General features: G+C 44.8%; 2 protein-coding genes across 2 annotated transcripts in view; both read left to right on the top strand.

Annotated features, from left to right (window-relative positions):
- SCARB2 (scavenger receptor class B member 2) overlaps positions 1–12,466 on the top strand; it is a 77,627-nt gene extending 65,161 nt beyond the window's left edge. The window contains exons 9-12 of the mRNA XM_005681792.3: positions 2,347–2,420; positions 4,681–4,732; positions 8,147–8,305; positions 9,753–12,466. Of these exons, the coding sequence (XP_005681849.1) occupies positions 2,347–2,420; positions 4,681–4,732; positions 8,147–8,305; positions 9,753–9,791 (324 nt within the window). The 3' untranslated portion in view covers positions 9,792–12,466. The remainder of the gene's footprint in view (positions 1–2,346; positions 2,421–4,680; positions 4,733–8,146; positions 8,306–9,752) is intronic.
- NUP54 (nucleoporin 54) overlaps positions 17,539–18,977 on the top strand; it is a 32,078-nt gene continuing 30,639 nt past the window's right edge. Inside the window, exon 1 of the mRNA XM_005681790.3 lies at positions 17,539–18,017. Coding sequence (XP_005681847.1) covers positions 17,951–18,017 — 67 coding nt within the window. The 5' untranslated portion in view covers positions 17,539–17,950. The remainder of the gene's footprint in view (positions 18,018–18,977) is intronic.

Raw genomic sequence — 18,977 nt, 5'->3', positions numbered from 1 at the left:
CAGTGAGGGAGATGAGGGCTAGATCCCTGGGTTGGGAAGATCCCCTGGAAGAGGAAATGGCAACCCACTCCAGTATTCTTGCCTGGACAATCCCCATGGACAGGGGAGACTGGCAGGCTGCAGTCCATGGGGTCACAAAGAGTCACCACTGAGCTACTGAGCACATGCAGCACATCTTATGAATAAGATCTGGTGTGGTTTTCTCCCTTTTCTGTCTTAGCCATCAGTCAGTTCTATTTCAGCAACCAAACTGTTTGCAGGTGCTTGTCACCAGGGCAAGGCACAGCCCCACACCCTTGGTGCAAAGGTGGAGTGGCCATGGGGGATGGTGCTGCATCTGCCCTCTGGGCTCGGTGGGGTGGGCCTGGCTGTGCATGGGCACCATTCTCTGGCTGTGCCCATATCCTCCTCATAGTGGTCTGACCCTCTGCCTGCATACCCAGGCCCAACAGTCCAGTTCAGTCCAGTCGCTCAGTCATATCCGACTCTTTATGACCCCATGGACTGTAGCACACCAGGCCTCCCTGTCCATCACCAGCTCCCAGAGCTTGCTCAAACTCATGTCCATCGAGTCAGTGATGCCATCCAACCATCTCATCCTCTGTTGTCCCCTTCTCCTCCTGCCTTCAATCTTTCCCAGCATCAAGTTCTTTTCCAAGGAGTCAGTTCTTCACATCAGGTGGCCAAAGTATTAGAGCTTCAGCTTCAGCATCAGTCCTTCCAATGAATATTCAGGACTGATTTCCTTGAGGATTGACTGGTTGGATCTCCTTGCAGTCCAAGGGACTCTCAAGAGTCTTCTCCAACACCACAGTTCAAAAGCATCAATTCTTTTGCGCTCAGCTTTCTTTATAGTCCAACTCTCACATCCATACATGACTACTGGAAAAACCATAGCTTTGACTATATGGACTTTCGTTGGCAAAGTAATATCTCTGCTTTTTAATACACTGTCTAGGTTGGTCATAACTTTTCTTCCAAGGAGCAAGCGTGTTTTAATTTCAGGGCTGCAGTCACCATCTATGGTGAGTTTGGAGCCGAGACCCGACAGGGTATCTGTTAAATCTCCTTCTGTCCAGGTCCTCTGCTGCTGCTAAGTTGCTTCAGTCATGTCCGACACTGTGTGACCCCTTAGATGGCAGCCCACCAGGCTCCCCCATCCCTGGGATTCTCCAGGCAAGAACACTGGAGCAGGTTGCCATTTCCTTCTCCAGTGCATGAAAGTGAAAAGTGAAAGTGAAGTCGCTCAGTCCTGTCTGACTCTTAGCGACCCCATGGACTGCAGCCTACCAGGCTCCTCTGTCCATGGGATTTTCCAGGCAAGAGTACTGGAGTGGGGTGCCATTGCCTTCTCCGGCCCAGGTCCTCTAGTGTTTTGCTATTCAAAGTGACAGCATCCTGGGCTTCCCACATGGCTCCGTGGTAAAGAAGCTGCCTGCTAATGTAGGAGACGCGGGTTCCATGCCTGGGTCAGGAAGATCCCACATGCTGTGGAGCAACTAGGCCCATGCGCCGCAACTATTGAGCCTGTTCTGTACAGCCTGAGAGTTGCAGCCACTGAACCCTATGCACTCTAGAGCCCACGCTCCACAACAAGAGAAGCCACTACGATGAGAAGCCCATGCACTGCAACTAGAGAGTAGCCCCATTTGCTGCAACCTGAGAAAGTCTATGCAGCAACGAAGACCCAGCACAATCAGAAATAAGTAAATAAAAATAAAATTATTTAAATAAAACCCGAAGTGACAGCATACTGCCCAATCTTAAGCCTCAACCCAGACCTACCAAATCAGAATCTGCATTTTAACAAGGTCCCCAAGAATTCACATGCTAGTAAGTGTGAGAAACATTGGTCTCCCAGGCTCCTAACCCAACCCCCAGTCCTCATTCTGTCTTGGGGAACAGTTGTCCCTTGTTCCACTTTGCCTAGCAAGCATGGCAGTGTCTTCCCTGTTTATCAGAACCACACAGAAACGGTGCTCTATTGAACAAGATTCTGTGTGTGGTTTTAATAAGTCCTAATGGAGATCAGCCCTGCGATTTCTTTGGAAGGACTGATGCTAAAGCTGAAACTCCAGTAATTTGGCCACCTCATGCAAAGAGTTGACTCATTGGAAAAGACTCTGATGCTGGGAGGGATTGGGGGCAGGAGGAGAAGGGGACGACAGAGGATGAGATGGCTGGATGGCATCACTGATTCGATGAATATGAATCTGAGTGAACTCCGGGAGTTGGTGATGGACAGGGAGGTCTGGCGTGCTGCAGTTCATGGGGTTGCAAAGAGTCGGACACGACTGAGCGACTGAACTGAACTGAATGTTTTCTTTCTGTTTTTCTGATTTGCAGTTGACTGGAGTTATCCTAAGAGCAGCCAAGAGGTTCCAAATCAATGTTTATGTCAGAAAATTAGATGACTTCATGTAAGTTTTGCTTCTTTCTGCAGAGGCAGAGGGTGGTTTGACTTTCTCGTGGGGTTGCTGTCGGGAGGGGGTACGGCGCACTTCTAAGTCTGTTCACCCTTGTCCTTCAGGGATGAGGCACAGTCAGCATTTTCATGGGCTGCCTTGGTCTTAGAATTTACTTATTTTATTTAAGCAAACAGGTATAGAATTCTTTCCATGAATCAGCCATTGTTCTAAGTTCTTTACATACTTATCTATTCCTTACAACAACCCTGTGGGGCTTCCCTGGTAGCTCAGACAGTAAAGAATGATCCCCTGGAGAAAGGAATGTCTACCCACTCCAGTATTCTTGCCTGGATAATCCCATGGACTGAGGAGCCTGGCCATGGGGTCGCAAAGAGTCAGGCACAACTGAGTGACTAACTTCAGTTCACTTCATCTCCATTTTACAGATAAGAAAACTGAGGCACAGAGAGGTTTAATAACCTGCTAGAACTAGAACTCACACAGCTAGTAAAGTTACAGAGGCTGTTCTTACCCATCCAGTAAGCATTTCCCATGGGCTTCCCTGGTAGCTCAGCTGGTAAAAAAATCCGCCTGCAACACAGGAGACCCTGGTTTGATTCCTGGGTCAGGAAGATCCTCTGGAGAAGGGATAGGCTACCCACTCCAGTATTCACAGGCTTCCCTGCTGGCTCAGGGAAGGCTAGATGGGATTCTCCAGGCAAGAATACTGGAGTGGGTTACCATTTCCTTCTCCAGGGGATCTTCCTGACCCAGGGATCGAACCTGGGTCTCCCACATTGGAGGCAGACGCTTTAACCTCTGAGCCTCCAGGAAAGCCCTAGATATGGTATATCTAGCTATTATATAGATACCATATAGATATGGTAAGGAATCCACCTGCAGTGCAGGAGACCTGGGTTCCATCCCTGGCATGGGAAGATCCCCTGGAGGAGGGCATGGCAACCCACTCCAGTATTCTCACCTAGAGAATCCCTATGGACAGAGGTGCCTGGAGGGCTATGGTCCATGGAGTCACAAAGAGTCAGACATGACTGACTGACTAAGCACAGCACACAGCAAACATTTCCCACACCATGGCTCTGGTTCCCTTCCTCTCTTCCTTTCTTTCCACTGCTCCCACCCAGGGCCAGCCATGAGCTTTCCTGTGGGTGATTTAAAACTCTGTGGAGTTCAGTGTCCCCACACACCATCTAAAAACCACTACTTAGTTAGGATTCCTGAGTACAGTCTCCTGCTGAGACTTTTCAGTGGACACTGAGAAAATGCTAATTATGATTTAATGGCAAATGAAGAAACTGGATCCAAAACTGTAGTATGTATCTATAATATCATATTTATCATTTTTTTCTGTCTGCCTGTCAATCAGACTTGGTTAGTTTCCCCCATTGAATTGCCAGATTTAAGCCCAGGTGTTTTGCATCTTTTTAGGAAGCAAGTGTGGTTTGTAAGAATGTATTTTGTGTGTGTATTTCTGAAGGAATATAATTTAGTAGTTATGATCTAGAGCCTTAGAATCAAAATGGAACTACAGTCCTGGCTCCAGCCCTTCTTCGTGGTAGTTCTGGGCAGCTTACTCTGAGCCATCATTTCCTTGTCTTAAAACTGGGGCAGTAATACCTCTGCATGTGAGAATTAAGATGTGTTCCCAAGATGCCTGGGGCAGAGCTGGTGCTTAGTACGTGCTCACTAGCTGATTGCTCCAGGCTTTTGGATAGACAATATTTAGTCAGTTCAGTTCAGTCTCAGTCATGTCTGACTCTTTGCGACTCCATGAATTGCAGCATGCCAGGCCTCCCTGTCCATCACCAACTCCCAGAGTTCACTCAAACTCACGTCCATCGAGTCGGTGATGCCATCCAGCCATCTCATCCTCTGTCGCCCCTTTTTCCTCCTGCCCCCAATCCCTCCCAGCATCAGAGTCTTTTCCAATGAGTCAATGAGTCTTTTCCCATGAGGTGGCTGGAGCCTTCCCTCCCATAACTCTTGGGAGTATAGTTTTCATTTTGATGAATTTGCTTTCAGCATCTTGTGCTTTGGTAAAGACACTTTCCATAAATGTGCAACACTTCAAATTGCTAGACTGTTTGTGATCTAATGGCTGATTGTTATATGTTTGCAAAGTAAGAAGGCTGCATAAATTCTGGGTAATTCAATTTTCATGCTGGAATTTTCATATACACTTACCTCATCGGGCCAGTGTGCCGTCATAATGAGGATGCCTATAAAATAATCTTTTTTGTTGTTTTTATAGTGAAACAGGAAACATTCAAACCCTGGTTTTCCCAGTGATGTACATCAATGAGGTAAGTCCTAGGAGGGAGCCATGGGTATATTTCACCTATGGAAGCTTGGGGACCTTCCATTATGGTGTCTGTGATTGTAGCTATGTGTAATTTTAGATGTGAGAAAGGGCAAAGGTGATTTTTTTTAAAACCTGTTTGTCCTCAGAAATTTTCTGTTTATATGTTTACATGAATCTGTCTGTGAGATTTGAAAATGACAGAAATTTCCCTTGTCAAGAACATTATGTGGGTGAAGCTCCTTTCTGGAAGCTGGTTGTGTAAGAACCAAAATGTAAAGGTGATCAGTTTACCATTTATTACTTGAGAAAAAGAGTGAAAAAGAGCATGAGCTGGTTGAGAAATGATTGAATAAAATGGGATACTTGCCCACTGATTGCAGTGATATGTGGTTGCCTTATCCATCACAGCATAGACATCTCTTCTACTTTGTGATAAACAAGCATACATCATGAATTATAGGAAACAGATCCTGTCTTAGTTCAAACAAAAGGAGTTCCTCAGAAGAAATTTCTTTGACAGTGTACCCAGAGAAATACTATCCCTAATTGTTAGGTATAAATTGAAGTTTTGTAAATAAAACATATTCTGAAGGCTCAGAAAACACCTACCCACTATGTAAAACACCTGTGATAAATTTTTCTCTGAATCACATATCACACTTACTATAGGGATTTCTCCTCAATTTCCCTTCTCTCTTTCACCCAGTTTTGAGAGAAAAGCTGCAGGATCAAATTCTTGACTGGACTGGCTTCCAGTGTTAACAGTAGCATTTTTTTAAGTTTTGTGATTTTTCTATCTTCCATAAAAATATTTTTTCTTTGCAGAAGATTTAGTAACAGAGCTTAGCAAGAAAAGACAAATTAAAAATGATTTCTCACAAAACCTGAGCCAGACTGGTAAACTGTTTTTAACTTGCTTTATTTTCCTCAACAATGTGTTATAAAAACTGTTCTCCAAAACAGCTTTGTAAAAATAATTTGATGTTTTGCATTTTGTAAAAATAACACATGCTCTTTCTGGAACTCTTGGGAAATTAAAAATAACATTTAAAAAGTGAACTGCTTAATAAGCAAGCCCATCCCTCAGAGAAAAATGCAGGTGACATCTGCTTACATTGCCTCAGTATTTTTCTGGTTTTGATATTACAAACTTGAGACCCATACAGTAGATTGAGCTTGATATCTTTTTTTTTTTTTCACTTAGCATTGTATTAGTAGCCACACTGATAAACTTTTGAAGGGTTTGTGATTACAATTCTAAGACAAGGCTTTTATTGTTTCATAGGAAAAATTCAGGCAATATTTACCATTTACAGGACCTATTTGCTGTTTCTCCTGGGTCATTACTGTTATTGTTTGTGGGGAGCGCCTTGGAAGTAGGGCTTTGTGAGAGTATGGCAGGGCCCTGTTCTGCCAAGTTGCAGCATATCTGAAGTCCCCTCCACCTGAACCTTTGCTTTGACTTTTTGCTAAAGACTGGATTGTGTCCAGGGAATGATGGAGTGAAACCTCGTGCTTTTGCTCCCACCCAGAAAGAACTTGACTTTTCTCTAGGAAAGTAAAACGTTAGACCTGGAAGCGACCTTGGAGACTGCTCTCTCACCCCTTTTTTCCAGAGGAGACTCTGATGGCCCTTCACCTGCAAATTGAGCCTAACTTAAGCCTAAACTCCCAGTTGTTGCTAATAATTGTTATAGAATTAAGCTCTTCAGAGTACATCATGAGAAACACTGGGCTGGAAGAAGCACAAGCTGGAATCAAGATTGCCAGGAGAAATATCAATAACCTCAGATGTGCAGATGACACCACCCTTATGGCAGAAAGTGAAGAGGAACTAAAAAGCCTCTTGATGAAAGTGAAAGAGAAGAGTGAAAAAGTTGGCTTAAAGCTCAACATTCAGAAAATGAAGATCATGGCATCTGGTGCCATCACTTCATTGGAAATAGATGGGGAAACAGTAGAAACAGTGTCAGACTTTATTTTTTGGGCTCCAAAATCACTGCGATGGTGACTGCAGCCATGAAATTAAAAGACGCTTACTCCTTGGAAGAAAAGTTATGACCAACCTAGATAGCATATTCAAAAGCATTACTTTGCCAACAAAGGTCCATCTAGTCAAGGCTGTGGTTTTTCCAGTGGTCATGTATGAATGTGAGAGTTGGACTGTGAAGAAAGCTGAGCGCTGAAGAATTGATGCTTTTGAACTATGGTGTTGGAGAAGACTGTTGAGAGTCCCTTGGATTGCAAGGAGATCCAACCAGTCCATTCTGAAGGAGATCAGCCCTGGGTGTTCTTTGGAAGGAACGATGCTAAAGCTGAAACTCCAGTAATTTGGCCACCTCATGCAAAGAGTTGACTCATTGGAAAAGACTCTGATGCTGGGAGGGATTGGGGGCAGGAGGAAAAGGGGATGACCGAGGATGAGATGGCTGGATGGCATCACGGACTCAATGGACATGAGTCTGAGTGAACTCCGGGAGTTGGTGATGGACAGGGAGGCCTGGCGTGCTGCGATTCATGGGGTCGCAAAGAGTCGGACACGACTGAGCAACTGAACTGAACTAAGCTCTTCAGATACCTCAGCCATGACAACTTAAGGTGATAATACCTTTGCCTTTCATCCAGAAAGTGTTATTCTAAAATAATTCCTTATTTATCAATACCCTGTGCAATTCTGGTTAGCCTGGACTTCTCTGAACACTCTGTTGAGATCTCTGATCCCGATTAGTATAGCTAACTAAGAGAGAAATGATACTTTCTACATGCCATTTGTTGGGAGTATTTCATTCATTTATTCATCTAATCAACTGACATTAATTGAGCACCAACTGTGTATGGGGTGCTATATCCAGCTTTTAGTTGACTGAAATAAAAGTCTTGACTTCAGGAATACTCCACAGTCAAGAGGAGACAGATAGGTAAATAGGCAGTTACAATGAAGAGTGTGAAGACAGTGATGGAGGACTTTAGAATGTGAGATGGCAGCTCAGAAAAGGGGCCTTGAACGAGGCCTGATGTGGCCAGAGAAGACTTCTGGAAGGAAGTTATGCTGAGCTGGACTTTGAAGGATGAGCTGGAGTCTGACACAAAAGAAAAGCTGGTATCGTCCCAATATTTCTCCCTCCTTTTTCAGGAGGAGGAAATACTTCCTGGTATTATCTGAATATTTTCTCCCTCCTTTCCCCCACCAATTTAGACTAAAACACGCTCAGGAGAAAAGAGGAGACATTAATGACTAAGTTCCCCCTCTGGCTATTCTAACTTATAAATGGATCTTCAGTATCTCTGGTTTGCTGACAGGAGGATATACCCAAATTGTGTTTAATGATTTGGAAGAAAGATTGTGCAAAAAGCTTTACCCCCTGGATATTCATTAGTAATCAAGGGAATACTATTTTCTTGCTCCTGTCCACAGAGTGTTCTCATTGATAAAGAGACTGCAAGTCGACTGAAGTCTGTGATTAACACTACTCTGATTGTCACCAACATACCCTACATTATCATGGCGCTGGGTGTGTTCTTTGGTCTGATCTTCACCTGGCTTGCGTGCCGAGGACAGGGATCCACAGATGAGGTGAGCAGTGGCTGGAGAAATGTCTGCCTTACAGGATTATGTTCAGCTGTGCTTCACTGAAAGGGTGTCAGTGGGCTCATTAGGGTGGACTCTGAGGTTTGATGCTGGGCAGTGATTTCATGGTTGTGTTACTTAGGCTGAGCTGAGCCAAAGGAGAGGCAAGGGAAGTGTGTCAAAGATGGAGAGGTGATAGAATCATACTCTTCAGTGTTTCAGACTCTCTTGTTGGGACTAGAACCCCTGGGAGTAAGGATTACATCTTTGGAAAGAAGACTATATAACAGCTGAGCACCCAGACTTTGGTGTCAGAATGTCCAGGTTCAAATTCCAGTTTTGACTCTTAATAGCTGTATGACCCTAGAAATCATAGCTTAGTTTCTCCATCTGTAAAATGGGATAACTGAGCCTCACTTAGGAATATTTTGTGAGGACTTGATGATACTTTAAACCTAAAGCACTTGGCCCAGTGTAAACATTTAGTAAGAGCTCAATAAATATTAGTTATAGGACAAAACAGCTCCATGATTACAGAGCAAGGCAGCCAGGGATCTGCTTGGAAAGAATCCCTGGTGTATCAGGAGATACCTACCACTGAGTCGTTACTGCACAATAAATGGTGGGCACAGGGGAGTGGTTCCTTTTCTGGAGAGATGGGAACATCCCCAAATGGATGGGATAAATGGTCAGGTTGGCTTCCCTAAGTGACCAACAGGCCAACCCAGGGGTCTAAACACCTTCGATGAGCCTTTCTTAAATTCCTACCAGCTTACCAGTTGGCAGCAAAGGCTTTTTCCCCCTTCTCTCTTCACCACCTCCATTAAGTGTCTGAGGCAAATAAGAAGTAGGAAATGAAATAGGCTGAAACCATCTAAATCATGTTAGTTCAGATTTCCCTGCGTGCTCCCAGTATGCCTCTCGACCCACGCCCATCACATTAGCATGAATTAGGGGTGAGGCAGCAATCTTTCCAACTCTATCTATGGATCTTAAAGTCACTCTAAAATGGATCTTACTATCACAGACACAGATGAAAGCCCACGTAAGTGTCATGAGTGCTGCTACAGTTAACCATCTTCACATATTCACAAGCAAACAGTTACTGCACCCACCGCCTCCAAGACATTGTTCTCTGATGGGTTTCCCCTTGAAGGAGGCAAATTAAATAATGTGTGATGAGGATTATGTTTCACGTCGACACAGGGAAGGGTACTGCTCCAGTGTCAGGGTGAGGATGTTAGAGCAGGCCTCCTGGAGAGGATTAGAGCTGAAAGTTAAAGAAGGAACAGGAGGAAGCAGGCCAAGAGAAGAGAAGGTGAGCAGATGACATCTTTCCTAGCAGTTTCTCCTCTTTCCACCTTCCTCCATCCCCTCCCCACACCTTTTGTATCTGGGAAGAAGCTGGTGATGTGACCACCTAACCCCACTGTCCTCTCTCTTCTGGTCTCAGGGAACTGCAGACGAAAGAGCGCCCCTCATACGAACCTAATCAAACCACGAGCCGTGCTTGGGGAAGGAAGCATGCGCACTGTTGTGACCTGGGCCGTGATGACATGGGGCAACCGCCTGTGTCCTCACGGGCTTGCCGCCTGGTGAGACAGGAGGAGGACGCGCTCATCATGGTGCTCCGGCGTGTGATGAGCACCTTCCGGCAGAGGTTCAGGAACAGGCTGACCTGGTTGGCCGTTAGGATCCTGTGGTCCCTGACAGATTGTTTTCTTTTTCATGTGTCTAGCAAGTATTTAATAAACGCTTGTAATTTTTTGTTATTGTTGGGTGCTGGTAGCTCCAGAATTTTGTGACCACTGTCGTGGTTATAATGTCTTTGCATCACTTGTTAATGCTACTTGGTCTAACCTTATTCAGTTCTCTTCATTCACCAGACTTTGTGCTCAGAATACATACATATTACTTAATGTTGTATTCCTCCATTCCTTTCATCCACCAAACAGAAGTAAATAAGAGTTCGGAATGCAGGGTAAAATGGTAAACATCATTCAGTAGTATTCAAATGCATTTAATTTCCTCTTTTGAAAAAGTACATATTGCCTTTCTTGCAAATCTTCAGTTCATAATTCCTCCAGGATAATAATTCAGTCTTCCGACCAGCTTTCACCCAGGATGGGAATAAGTGGGGAAGGGGTTGTTGGGGTGGTCCCCATGAGTTGACAGTGACAAGCACCTGAGGATTTTTGACTTGTACTTTTGTGAATTGAAAGAATGCATAAATAATGTTGGTGAGGACAAGTACAGATATTTCAAATAGAATAGAGTGCTAGTTATGACTTTTGTGGGTAGTTTGTTTCTTTTTTTTTTTTTAGTCAGAATGATCTTGATGTGGAAAGGTGTTTCTGGGAAAATGTAATCAGTAACTGATGTTTTTTGCCCCCGAACCACCCTTGCCAAATATGACTGTATTAACTACAATACTATTGAGTGATTATTTGTAAAATTATTTTATCAATATAGGAAATCCATCTATCCACAACCTAACTTACACTTAAATTTCAGGAAGTCTTACTGCACTAAATACACATTTCTTCCGGGGCCGTCTTCTTGGTAACTCTGAAATTGTTTCTGAGTTGTTCTCACCTCAGATTCAGTTCCTTCTGATGTTTTGTGGCTCACTATCACTCGTGAGTAGAGAAAAATGTGCCCTGTGCTTCCTGTGACAATCGTTTTGCTGACAGAGTGATGGTGTTTTAAAATATTGCACAGGAAGTACTTTTAAGAAAGGTCGCTTGGTGTCAAAAGCAGAGCCACCTGTCTGCAGAAGACCTCTTGACTCTCATTGTAACCTGAGTCAGGATTGAGAACCATCCATTGTCACAGAATTCAAGCATATTTAAGGGCAGTTTCTCTGATTCTTAATGCTCACTATTCATTTTGGATTGAGAAACTTGTACAGTTAATCTGGCAGACCGCACAGAGAACTTCTCAACAATTGAATCATTCTGCAGGATTTTTTTTTTGTTTAAAACGAGATTTCAGTGTAAGCAAATGAGGGGGAAAAGCCACAGATTTCACAAATATAGCTTCTGATCCCTGTATGGAGCCAATAAATCATTTTCTTGCCCCAATTTTCCTACTCTCTACACTAAAGCAATATGTAATGTTTCCCTTTTTTGAAGGAGCAATTCATTAAACCCTCAGTTTCTCTATAAATTAAGGTAGAACCTATAGATACCCCAAATCACCAAAATGTGAGATGCTAAATTGAAGTTATTTTGTCTTTAGTAATGCCAAATATCTAGATGTTTTAATTCATCAACATTTAACTAGATAATTGGTACACCTTATTGTTATGTACCCACTTATTCACACATAAAACTGATGTCAGTGCATACCCATTGATTCATTCTATTATCAAGATATAATCATCTGAGATGAAATTTTTAAATACTGTGATAACAGGTAAAGATGTACACGTTTTGATTGAGTCTCACACAGCCAGGGACCCCAAAACATATTATTTTCATATGATTCTTAATAGTTACTTGGCTTTAAAAAATCACATTTGATATTTTCCTCCTAAAAAATCTGTGGCAAACCCATATGCTGCAGTCAAGATTACAGATTGGTTAAGAACGAATGTACCTATTTGGTTTTCGGTTGAAAATAACAAACGGTTCCTCATGATCATTTTTGTGGAGCTGTTATCCTAGACAGGCTCCCAAAATCTTTGTGATTGTCACAATCAAAGAATACCGTGTCCTGTACTATGATGCTCAATTTACAGAGAAACCCAGCAGAGAGAGGTTACCTCCCTTCTCTCGAAAACTGGGAGTTGAACACAGGACGGGAAATGGGCTTTGCCACTTTCCACTCCAGGCTTCTCCCACTAGACTTTATTCTAGAAAGATCACTAATGGTCAAGCAGGGCAGGTACTACACAACTAACTTCTATTGGGGTTTTTACTTAAGAGAGACTAATTCTTTCTTTCAGTTGCTTGAAATGAGAGTTCTGTAAAAGGTGACCTCCATCCTCGGCCCTCTGGACACTATCACTGGGATTAATTACTTGTGACTATTAAAGAGAATGCTGCCCAGAATGTTCTTCCTGTAGTTTATACTGCTGGTTCCTTTCATGTGATTCTTGACGTGTATTTCTACCCTTAATGTAATGGACTATTTCACTAATAAAACACTTTCTATGAAATTGCACTGGAAACTGTATGTCATCAGGTGTTCAGTGGTCCATGGAGTTTGATTTGAAAGGTGCTCTTCGCCCTGTGGATGGAATCAGGCTTTGAGTCATACCTCTTAGGCCACCTCCAATTTGAGCTCAAACTGTGGTGGACAGTTAGAGGCAGCCTGACAAGCCTCACTTCAGGTAGGTCCAATGCTCTGCTTTTTTGCCTCAAGTCTTTCTCCAGAGCCCTGGAAGCCCCTCAGGAGCATGGGGGTTAATACTCCCAATTACTCATGCTCTGGGGCTTTCCAGGTGGCTCAGTGGCAAAGAATCCACCTGCCAATGCAGAAGATGCAAGAGATCTTGATCCCAGGGTTTGATCCCTGGATCGGGAAGATCCTCTGGAGAAGGAAATGGCAACCCCCTCCAGTATTCTTGCCTGGAGAATCCCATGGACAGAGGAGCCCGATGAGCTATAGTCCTTGGCATCACAAAGAGCTGGACAGGACTTGGTGACTAAACAGCAACAACTGACGCTCAACCAGAGTGGGCAGGAGTCAACTGCTAAGGGCGCCAGGTCTCAGAGGGCCAGTTCTCAGGCTCACTCTACTCGGTCCCTCAGCTAGGGTTGCCCGGACCAGAAACTGCTCCTGTTATAATTCCTTCATCCCCAGCCTGACTCTCCTTACCCCCGCACAGCTGCCTCCAACCAAATAATCTGCCTGTTTTAACCCCCCTATTCAGGTCTGTTTCCAGGTAAACATAAAGTGAAATGCAGACAAATCCACCCAGAGGGTGCAGCAAGATCAGAGAGCTGTTGAAGAACTACTAGACTTTTGTGTCTGCAGACATTAGGCCCAAAGTTTAGATTCTCTTTAAAACCTTTACCACGCCAATAATAGTGCAACTTAACTTCTGAAGTCAGAGCCAATCCAGATCAATCATATTTAGCTCAGTGTTACAAACATCCTTACATTATTAAGGATACTTGAAAACCTCAGTGTATGTGCTTCCTAGGGACCCCCAAAGCTGATTTCAACTGTCTTAAGTCATAGGAGAAGTTGTGGGATCATAAATGTAAACTTTCAATGAAGTTTCAAGATGTTCTGGGAACCTGACTTGGAGCTGAGGGAAGGCTTGACTAAGGAAGCAACATTTGACTGAGACTGAAGAACAGGCAAAGCGAAGCATTGCAGACAAAGGTAACTGGACGCGCAGGAGCAAGAAGGAACATGTTACATGTGACTGAGATAATATCTGTCTAGAATTCAGAGGAAGAATAGTGGGAGATTAGGCTGGAAAGAAAGGCAGCCTTATTGTGCTGTTTAAGATTTCGTTACATATTGTATGATTCTACTTGCAAGAGGTACTTAAAATAGATTCATAGAGACAAAGAGTACAAAGAGTGGTTACTGGGGGCTGAGAGAGTGGGGTTATTGTGTGCCCCAGTTGGTGTCCAACTCTTTGTGACCCCACTGACTGTAGTCCAGCAGGCTGCTCTGTCCTTGAGATTGTTCAGGTAAGAAAACTGGAGTGGATTGCCGTTTTCTCCTCCAAGGGATCTTTCCAACTCAGGGCTCACCTTCACAACTTGCGTTGGCAGGCGGATTCTTTACCACTAGCACCACTGTTTCTAAGGCCAACAGGAACCCATTAAAGGGTTGTGAACTGGGCTGTTGGCCATTGCAGGACAGGGAGAAGAATGGGATATGTGACAGGTTTGTCTAGGAAAAACTCACTCTAGCTGCAGGGTGAATAAACTGGAAGAGCCAACCTGGATACAGGGAGGTCAGTTACACGGCTGTTGTGTTAGGTGGTTTCTTTGGGGTCCCCACTGACGTTTAAGATGGGTTTTGTCAAGGTATCATGAACCAGCTGGCAGGTGAATTCCACAAAGCTGCAGAGCATGGGTTAAGTAATGGGTTTAATATGGAAAAAAAAAATTATAGAAAAAGGAGACAAGAGATAGAGGTTCCATCCCTGGCTTGGGAAGATGCCCTAGAGGGTTGCCACTCCAGTATTCTTGCCTGGAGAATCCCATAGACAGAGGAGCCTGGTGGGCTACAGTCCATGGGGTTGCAGAGAGTCCCTGTATCCAGCTTGTGCTCAAATCCAGTAAGTAAAGCAAGGAACTCATTTTTTTTTTTTTCTCCTTATCTTCCTCCCAAGTTCCAATGTCATCACAGCGTAGCTGGCTGTACAAGCCAGGAACCAGGGACTCTTGCTAGACTCCTGCTTGCCTGCCTCTCCACACCCACCAATCATTAAGCCCACGTGTGCTTCAGTCTCCATCTTCTGTCATCCCATGGAGAGGCAAGCTGAGGGTCAGAGCTCTGTTTGGTCTCAGTGCAGAGAGCATATTTACCTTTTTATAGGACGAGTGTGAAAAAGCAGTCTTGTTGACGGAGGAATACACAAGCAAGTGAAAACAGGCAGTTGGGACTTGGGCTGCCTATGGAATGTTACAATCTCCACTGCTGGGGTGAAGAAGACACCAGTTACATGGGACGTATCATTGGGTGCAGCCCTTCCCCTCCCCTAGGAGAAGGGGGAACCCCCAGTGACAGCTCGTTCATTTACCAGGCAACCTAGAATGAACATCCAAGGTCACAGTCTAACAGTCCTGCTCATTGCATAGCACAGACTACTGCAGTAGTCTAGGCAGGAGCTGGAAAACGTTTTTTCTGTAAAAAGCCACTTAGAAAATAGTTTAGGTTTTGCAAGCCTCTTTGTCACAACTACTCACCTCTGTTCTTGGAGCATGAAAGCAGTCATAGACGACCTGTAAGTGAATGCATATGTCTGCCACCCAAAGAAACTGTGTTTACAAAAACAGCAGCCCACATTTGGCCCCTGGGCTATCATTTGCTGATCCCAGGTCTGGGCAAGAGGTTACAAAAATTTGAATCAGGGAGATGGCAGGAAATGAAGTATTTTTGAAATATTTAAAAGAGAAAATATATAGGTGGTTGTTGTTCAGTCGCTAAGTTGTGTCCGACTCTTTGCAACCAAAATAATGGGACTTGGAGATAAAAATGGGAAAGGCAAGGGAGAGAAACATGTCAAGGAAATCATTCATTCACTCCACAGTACTGAATAAGAGCCTGTCATGTGGATGGGCACTCTGTTAGCATTAGGAACACAACCAGTAAACAAAGCAAAGTTTTCTGTCCTCATGGCACTAAGATTAAGACCACATGTGCTAAGTCACTTCACTCCTGTCTGACTCTGTGAGACCCCATGGACTGTAGCCCGCCAGGCTCCTCTGTCTATGGGATTCTCCAGGCAAGAATACTGGAGTGGGTTGCCAGGCTCTCCTCTAGGGCATCTTCCCGAGCCAGGGATGGAACCTGCATCTCTTGTCTCCTGCATTGGCAGATGGGTTCTTTGGTGGTGGTAACTGCTAAGAATATTTAAATAATTTTTAATATTATTTAATATTAATAATTATATTTATATTATATAAATTATATTAATAATAATGTTTGATATTATTTTAATATTCGACAGGAGTGGAATCAGGGGAGGCTTCATACTGAAGAAATGCTTGTCCATTCTTTTCCATCTGAAATTATTCTTTCTATCCACAATTTCTGTGATTTGGCTCGGCTGGGTCTTCTCTGTCGGGCTCTGCTCTGGTCATATTACTGGTGCTCAGCTGTAACCTCTTCTCACTTGATCCTCTCTCCCTGACAATCCCATTGGCTCCCAGGCTTCAATAACAACCTAAACCTCATGGACCTCTCAGTTTAACCTCAGTCCCACATATCCAAGCACCTGCTGGATATCCTCAACCAGCTTGTGCTCAAATCCAGTAAGTAAAGCAAGGAGCTCATTTTTTTTTCCTCATCTTCCTTCCAAGTTCCAATGTCATCACAGTGTAGCTGGCTGTACAAGCCAGGAACCAGGGACTCCTGCTAGACTCCTGCTTGCCTGCCTCTCCACACCCACCAATCATTAAGCCCACCTGCTCGTCAGTCTCCATTCCTGTTGTCTTCATCCATATACCAGTGTTCTCACTGAGACTCCTGGAATGACCACTTTTAGAATTACTTAATTACTCACTTACATTTTCTAAACACGTAATAGGTTTTATACTGCAAAGTTTTCCTCCACCCCATCTCCTTGCCACCCAGTTCATCTTCTCAGAAGTTATTCATTTTTAAAAATGTATCTTTCCAGGTATATTTTATACAAATATGTGTAATTACATAGTCTAGCTCTCTTTTTTCCCCACTGAAATTGTAGCATACCATATTCAAAGTCTTGTGTTTATGTAATTTATCTCTGAGATCTTTCTTTTCAGTACACAGAGCTTTACTGTTCCTATTGCATCGCTGAATAGTACTCCTTTGTATGAATGCAACTATTTAGGCAAAACACTATTTCCAATCATTTGTTATTATAAACAGTGTTGTAATAGATAACCTTGTATTCCATTAATTTTGCCAAATAATTTACAAGATAAATTCCTGGAAGGAGCATTGCTAGGTCCAAAGACAATTTTAATAGACATATGGCTTTTTTGTTGGTTTTATTTGTATTAAAGTTACAAAAGCACATAGATTTAACAATCACATAATTCTACAAAGTCTCCACCAAGGATTCTTTTCTCCCTCTACTGTCTTTTTCTAATTTAAGTTTATTTTTAATTGGAGGATAACTGCTTTACAATGTTGTGGTTTCTGCCATAGATCAACATGAATCAATCATAAGTACCGCTATGTTCCCTCCCTCTTGAACTTTCCTCCCACCCTACCTATCAAGAATTCTACAAAAAAAAAAAAAAAAAAACAAAACAAAACCCCAAACCTAAATTCTCAGAGGCACCTCCCTTTTTCTCCCCGCGCTCCACCACCCCCCTCCCCCATTACCCCATAACTTTAAGTGATTTGGTTCTTGGTGAATGTTCCACTGACTCTCCAAGGGCGTCCTGGGTAGCTCAAATGGTAAAGAATCTGCCTGCAATGCCGAAGACGTGGGCCCGATCCCTGGGTCGGGAATCCCCTGGAGAAGGGTATGGCAACCCACTCCAGTATTCTTGCCTGGAGAATTCCACGAGCTGAGCCTAGCGGGCTACAGTCCATGGGGTCGCAGAGTCGGATGCGACTTTCACATTGACTTTCCACTAAGGAGAAGGAGAATTTAGCTTTCTTCCCTACCCTGTCTTCATTAGACACTGGCATTCAGCCTGCTTGCACATCTTTCCCCAGGGGGCCTCCCTAAAGCCGTTTTAAAAGGCTCTCGGGCGACAAGTCACAGCAAGCTTCCCGGCATCTCACCTAGGCTGTGAAGCTCCACGCCGGGTGAAGCCACAAGGCCCCCGGAAGCTAGCCGGGCCGGGGGCGTTCCCTCTCCATCCTCCACCCACTACGCCTTTCCAGCGTTCCGGCCTCTACGGCTAGGCCAGAAAAGAGGCGGAACTCCCTGATCTGGAGGCGGTTTCCTCGCCGGATTGAAAAGCGGAGTGCACCAAGTGTCGCGGGAGCAGCACCTTGGTCCCCTGCTCCCGCGACATGGCCTTCAACTTTGGTACTCCGTCTGGCACTTCAGGTACCGCTGCAGCCACCGCGGCTCCCGCGGGTGAGTGACTGCCCCGGACCTTCTCCCGGCGAGGAGGGGAGGTCTTCGGTCCGGCCCTTCCGTCCGAGAGACTCTTCGGTTTGGGAATCCTGGGGTCTCTTGCCCGCGCGGAGACTTTGGGGGCTTCGGAAAAGGGCGGGCGGCAGCCGAGCGGGCGACGGCGGCTCCTGAGGAGGCCGCGGGACGAATGGGGGCCCAACCCGGTGCTCGCGCGCGCGGGTGGGGCCCCGCAGGCCCCTCTCCTCCTAGGGTTCGTTTCCCGCCATCCGGTAGTCGGGCTCGGAGAGACCCGAGGCGGCTTCTCTCACTCTTTGCCAGAGACCCGTCCTCCCTCCCCTCCCCGCCGCAGCCTCCGGGACTTGCGCGAACTCGTCGCAGGTTTCCCGCTGCTGGGTTCGGCGAGGATCCGGCTGGGGAGCGTGAAGCGCTGCCCTGCGGCTCCCTCGGCCCTGGCCCTTTAGCTTCTCGCTGCGGGACTGCAGGCTCCTGCCCCTTCCTCCTATCCCCGCCTCCTCGGCTTTCTTAACTCAGGTTGGAGCAAAGTCAGGGTTTGTCTTTGTTCACTTCTGTGAAACCTCCTGCAGACTCTTCTAATCCTTATCTTGCTTTCTTTTTCTTCTTTTTTCTTCCCTCTCTCTCCCTTTAAAATTGTTTGTTTCTTTGCCTGCACGCCTATCAGGATTTGGTGGGCTTGAGACTGCCAACTCCACCGCCAGTGGGTTTAATTTTGGGGGTTTCGGATTAACTGCTAATCCTGCAGTGAACTTTAATATTGGGAATTTCGGTGTTTCTACCACCTCGGCGACTCCGTTCAATTTTGGTAACAGTCTGGCAAGTGCAGGTAGATATGCGGGTCGTCTGTGTAACGAATGTTGGGAGCTGGAGTCCAAGAATATTTTATGGTTCCAGAGTTTGAGAAAGAACAGCGACTTGTCTAATAAGGAAAGGAAAATCATTTCC

The sequence above is a fragment of the Capra hircus genome, chromosome 6, assembly GCF_001704415.2.
Source record: "Capra hircus breed San Clemente chromosome 6, ASM170441v1, whole genome shotgun sequence".
Taxonomy (NCBI): domain Eukaryota; kingdom Metazoa; phylum Chordata; class Mammalia; order Artiodactyla; family Bovidae; genus Capra; species Capra hircus.
Note: the sequence above shows the minus strand (reverse complement) of the source record. Positions and strands in the feature narration are given on the sequence as shown.